General features: G+C 51.9%; 1 protein-coding gene across 4 annotated transcripts in view; it reads left to right on the top strand.

Moving 5' to 3' along the window:
- Positions 1 to 4,309: 4,309 nt before the first annotated feature.
- The window catches only part of Ttll12 (tubulin tyrosine ligase like 12), a 32,613-nt gene continuing 30,922 nt past the window's right edge, over positions 4,310 to 6,000 (top strand). For all 4 annotated transcript variants that reach the window (XR_002818300.1, XR_002818299.1, XR_002818298.1 and 1 more), the window contains exon 1: positions 4,310 to 4,565. Coding sequence is in view for 1 of the 4 variants with exons in the window: in XM_023702455.1 (XP_023558223.1) it covers positions 4,404 to 4,565 (162 nt within the window). In the remaining 3 variants the exon portion in view is untranslated. The remainder of the gene's footprint in view (positions 4,566 to 6,000) is intronic.

Here is a 6,000-nt window from a genome sequence, read left to right as displayed (position 1 = left end):
ATAAAATAAAATAAAATAGTGCCACCACTTTGGAGAGCAGTGTGACAGTTCCTCAAAAAGCACACATTTAGCATGACTCAGCCTCCCGGGTATATCCTGCGGAAAACTGAAAATACGCTGCACAGAAACTGCACTCCTGGGGCTGGGGAGATGGCTCAGCGGACTAAGCGCCTGTCTGGCAAGTGCAGGGACGGGGGTTCGATCCCCAGCACCACATGCTGCACTGGTCCCACCCCTAGGTGCACTGAGCTGGTCACCGAGACCAGGCATGGTGGCGCATGTCTGTAATCCCAGTGCTGGGGAGGCTAAAAACAGGAGGATCACTATGAGTCCGAGCAGCATAGCAAGGCCTTGGGCCAAACACGTAAAAATAAAATATAGATTAAAATAATAAAATAACAAGGACAGACGTAGTTTAGTGTGAAGGGCCTGAGTCCAATCCCCAATAGGAAAAAAAAAAAAATTCTTCATTATGTCTTTCATTCTCAAAAACAAGTAAAAATAAACACCATTTAAAGAACCATGCGTTCATACCTAATGAGAGATCCTAAGCATGGAAATTCTTATGATTTTTTAAAGCATGGAAACTATGAACAGCCAACTCAATGGATTATTTTCCTTTCAAGTACCTGGAAGATGAAGTGATGCAGTCTCTGCCCAGCAGTGCAGCTGCTTAATCCCTGCACGTGGGGTCACCTCCTGCTTGTCCCCGTCAGGCATTTCCAAGGATAACAAAGAGCGGCCGAGCAGAGGCCGACCAGTTTCCTTATGGTGACGCCATGTCGTCATCACGCAGGTCGGCTCCACGGTGTAGGAAAAATGCACCTCCTGTAAGTGCCCTCAGCTCAAAAAGCTTCCAGGGACCTGACGTCACCCCGAGTTCTCAGCGTTTAGAGAAGAAGCCTCACCTTTTAAGTATTTTTTCTCTCTCTCTACTCTCCATTGGAGGGTTGAGAAGATCCAGACGAGTATTTTATACTGATTAGCTACCCATTCAAAGGCTCCAGGGGAGGGAACCTTTCCCCAGAGAGCTGCAGAGTGAGTGGAAAAGTCCGGGTGGCAGACGAGGGCTCTGGGGCAAAAGGAAGAGTGAGAGCTGGAGGCTGGTGAGGACCGCAGAGAGGTCCGCAGTGTGGGGGAGAGTGTGGCGAGAAGAGGCTGGGAGGTCAGCAGGGCAAATGCTGACAGAGCCCTGGAGCTGGACTGCTACTCCTGGGAGCTACAGTTTGGATCTGGAATATTCTGGAATGTTTTTCAAAGGCCCACCTTGGTCTCCAGGGGGTGCTATGGGAGGCAATGGAGATGTAAGAGGTCGGGGCCTAGCAGGAGAAAGCTGGGTCCCTAGGAGGTGCCACTGAAGGGGATACTGAGGCCCTGACCCCTTCCCCTCTCTCTCTTGCCTAACTACCTGTGAGGAGACCAGGGTCTCCTCTCACTTCTTCCCCTCCATGATGGACTGTGCCACCTCAACCCCAAAGCAACAGGATCAAGTGACCATGGACTGAAGCCTCTAAAACCAGAAGCCCAGATAAACCTTTCCTCCTCATAACTTGATTATCTCAGGTATTTATTACAGTAAGAGAAGATTTCAAGGAGAGCACCAACACAGTGGGTTTGCCAGCTGGAAGGGTCATGTCAAAGCAGCCCTGTTCAGTCAGACCATCACAGTCTCCTAATCGGGGAGGTTTACCTGAGAGAGCCACTGAGACTCAGGAGCCCTCCCTTAGTAGGACTAGATCCCTGGGAGGATGTGGGCTAGAGCTACTGCAGCCATCTTGTCACCATATGGGGATGGCCTGTGGGAGAAGCCCAGGATAGAAGAGCAGAGCGGAGAAAAAGACAGAAGACCTGAATCCTGGTGCTGTCCTTTGAACCCCTTGATCAAGTTGTACCTGAAGCCCACATGAAATTCTTTCACCCAATAAATACCCTTTTCCTTAAGCCAGTGTGAGTAGGACTGACTGTCCCTTAAGTAGATAAACTCCTGAATTTGAGAAGATGAGAGTGTCAAAGACAACAGGCTTTTGGGGGCCAGCGAAATAGCTTAGTGGACTAAAGGGCCTGCTTAGGCAAGCTTAGCCAAGTGCAGAGACCGCAGTTCGATCCCTGGCCCCACATGCCATGCCGGCCCTGCCCCCAGGGTGGGCTAAGCCAGCCAGAGTCCAGGCATAGAGGTGCAGGCCTGTAATCCCAGCACTGAGGAGGGTAAAAGCTGGAGGATCACTACGAGTCAGAGCTGCATAATGAGACCCTGCAACCAAATACATTAAAAAAAAAAAAAGACAACAGGTTTTCAAATACTGCGACATATAGGAGCTTGTAATAGAATAATTGTAGTAGGTATCCTATAGACTATATGGGCACAAGACCATGTATAGGTCATGATACATGGTTTAGTTAAGGGCCGGCCAGACAGCTCAGAGGATTAAAGTGCCTGCTTAGGCTGAGCACAGCAGCCAGGGTTCGATCCCTGGTGTGCCGTGCCAGCCCTGCCCCTAGGGTGACTGAGAGTGGGCCTGGTGGTGCACACCTGTAATCCCAGCTCTTGGGAGGCTGAAACAGGAGGATCACCTCAAGTCCAATCTATGTAGTGAGACCCTGTAGGCCCTGTCCTAAATACATTTTTTAAAAAAAGTTAGTTAAATAACATCACCAGATCTGAGATCTGTGATAAGCGGATCTCTGAAGTAGATAAATGTTGCCTAATTTCAATATTGTTGTTTACTAAATAGTCACAGTGAGATCCTTGTGCCCCAGCAGGATTTGAGTTGTGCCCATTCTATGTCCTGCAAGATGCAGAAAGCCTCAGGGAAGTTCTAGGATAAGAGTTGTGTTAGCTTTTTGTTGCTTTGACCTGACATAAGCAGTTGAAAGAAGTCAGGGCCTGTTTTGGCTCACGACTTCACAGGGCTCAGTCCACGGGTTGCCGGCTCCAAGGCAGATGGAGGACCTGCTGCCATGGTGGAAGGACCTGGCGGAGGACAGCTGCTTACTCCACAGCAGGAAAGGGAGAGAGAGGGAAGGAGCTGTAAGGAGGGGGCTGGGAACCAGCTGGAGCCCCAGGGTCACACCCCTGGATCCACTCCACAGACCCTACTTCCTGTTTCCAACACCTCCTAATGACCGCATCAAATTATGATATCAGCGGTGGATTAATCCATGAAAAAAGTTAGAGCCCTTGTAATTCAATCGCTTCTCAATAGTTCATCAGCAACCACCCAAGTTTTCATCAGGGCAGGCTACTTGAGGGACTGCTCATAACCAATGCATAATGGGCACATGAGACATGTGTGGGACATAGAGGCTGACAGGGCCTGCTCCAGATTATGGAGGGAAAGCTGAACACCTTTGGTGCAGTGGTTTTATTCCATTTTCTTTGGTATAAATATAGTTTATATATGGGGGGTGGGGTAATTGTTGGTTTATGTTTGGTTTCGTTTGCTTTTTTGGTAGTGCAGAGGATTAAACCATCACACTGAACTACATCCCCAGCCGTTTTTTTATTTTGAGAGTCTCACTAAATCTCTAAACGGCCCAGGCTGAGCTTGAACTTGTGAACCACCTGCATCCACCTCCCAGAGTACTGGGGATACAGCCCCAGCAGCTCAAAAAGTTGGAATCAAAATCAACAATGAAGCACAGATGTCAAGATCTTGAGCTTTTTAGTAAGCAAATATTATGAAGTTGCAACAGAAACAAACACATTCCAACGCAAAAGACTTGAAAGACCAGAGAGAGATTCACAAGTGAACACTAGGGGTGGGGGATAGTTCAGCGGCCTAAGCACTTGTCTGGCAGTGCAAGGTCCTGAGTTCAATCTCTGGTACTACAAAAAAAAAAAAAAAAAAAAAAACTAAACTAAAGGTGAACAATAAAGTTCTTTCATGCTCTTTTGAGCTCCTCGAGTTGTAAAGAAAAAAAAAAAAAAAGCCTGATGGTGCACCTATCTTTAAGAGGATAGATTTACATTCTGAATCCAAATATAAGGACATTGACATGGGCCACGATTTTGCAAGGCCTTAAATTTATCCACGCATTCAAGAGTCACAGAATCCCTCCCATCCAGGGGTTTTGCAAGACGTCAACGCGCGATCCTGGCAGGGCAGCCGCACCTCGTAGCAAGGCTTACGTCGCTGTCCCTGACTTTGTAGGACGACGTACCCCGCCCTCCCGGCATCCCCCGGGCCAGCTTTTGGAAGCAAGAAAAAGACACGCCTCCCGAGCACCTGCACGTCTGTGACGGGGCACGCACGCTGACGCAAGCACGGCGGATGCACGCAACCTCACTGAATCCGTGCCTGGCGCTAGGGCGGGCGGTGGGCGGAGCCGCGGAGGGGGCGGGGTGGTGTCCCTGATCGCGGCCCCGGGAGCAAGTGGAGGGCCTTACCCGCAGCGGCGACACCATGGAAGCCGAGCCGGGGCGGGAGTGCGGCGTTCCGAGCCCGGCGCGGGAGGAGGGCTCGTCGGCCCTGGCCCAGTTCGCGGCGGTGCACGGCCCGGCGCTGCGCTCCTCGGGCGTCCCGGAGCGGTACTGGGGCAGCCTCCTGCATAAGCTGGAGCACGAGGTGCGGGGTCGGGGTGCGGGCCGCGAGGGGGCGCCCTCCGGGAAGGCGCGGGGCGGCGGCTGCGGGCCGGGTGGGCGCGGCCAGCGGGCGGCTTAGACCCAGCTTCCTGGCAGCTTAACGCGGGCTAGAGTTCGACAGCGAGAGCTCGGTTCTAGTATCCCGATCCTCCCGGGCCCGGACAGGGAACTGGCAGTAAAATCAGTGCTCTTCGGCTGTGTCCCGCCCCACAGTAGCAGTGTGAGGGAATACAATTGATCAACCCCATCTGCAGATGAGAAAACTGAGGCTTAGAAAGGGGCCCGAACTCGCCCAGGGTCGCCCAGATCGAATCCCAGAAACTTCCTTTCAACCAGTGACTCCCAGGGGAAAACAGGAGCTTTTGATTTTGTGTAGCTTGCACTGGTTGGGCCGCAGATCTTGTTTCATCCGATTTGGGCAGCAGGTCTCCTTTATGCAAATGAAGGAAACTGCAGGCCACGGGAGATGGAGAGGAAGCTAATGGAAAATAAAAAGGGTTTAGAAACCTCGAGTGCTCTCCCCCTTGGGGGTACAGATCCCACTTGCTGACCTGCCCGCTCTGACCTGGCTCTCCACGGGGGTCCCCCGTTCATCCTGGCGGAGGGATGGGGGTTTGGAGTCAGAGCATCTTCAGGGCCACCAGCGGAGCCTTTTCCTCAGCGGGAGCCAGGCTCCTCCTGAGGGCATCGCTTACAGGCCCAGCGAGGGAGCTGGGTGTCAGGCTCAGAAGGCGGCACCTCCTGGGCCTGGCTGCTGGGTACACCCCACCCTCGCTGCACCAGCCTCTCTGGGAGCTCCTGTTCCGGCCAGATAACTTACTGCTCAGAAACATACAGATGAGCATTTCCCGGTAGTACAAGAGCTGCACTTTGAATTTTGCTTTTTTTCTTGGGCTAGTGATGGGTAATAGGAGCCTTTCGAAATGCTGAGGAAGGTCGATGTATTTTTCCTTTGGCAGTCTTGGGGACTGAACCCAGGGACTTGGCACTAAGCTGCATCCCCGTCCTTTTTTTTTTTCCTGAAACAGAATCTTGTAGGTTGCCAGCGCAGGGCTTGAGCTTCCCATGTCCCTACCCCAGCCTCCCATGGTGCTGGCATATGGGCGTGTGCCACCACGCCTGGCTAGTTCAGTGCAATTCTGACCTAAGGTGTTTCCAGCTTACAGTGGGGTTTGTCAGTCATAACTCATCGGACTTAACTCACGCATCCGTGCTGGGTTTTATAAAAGGTACAGTGACTGTGGCTCCTCCTTCTGGTGTTGTGTGGCAGCATTTTCTGTGGACTTGCCCTGGTGTCCCAGCCCCACGCTGGGTAGAAGAGGACATCAGTTTGTTGAATGGGTTCCAATTTGCTAGGTAGAAAAAGGACGCTGCAGGAACACTGCCTCTGCCCAGCCTGCCTCTGTGGCAGTAGACCA

This window comes from Octodon degus, unplaced genomic scaffold (genome assembly GCF_000260255.1).
Source record: "Octodon degus isolate 3935 unplaced genomic scaffold, OctDeg1.0 scaffold00153, whole genome shotgun sequence".
NCBI classification, from domain to species: Eukaryota; Metazoa; Chordata; class Mammalia; order Rodentia; family Octodontidae; genus Octodon; species Octodon degus.
This window is presented reverse-complemented; position numbering and strand designations above follow the sequence as displayed.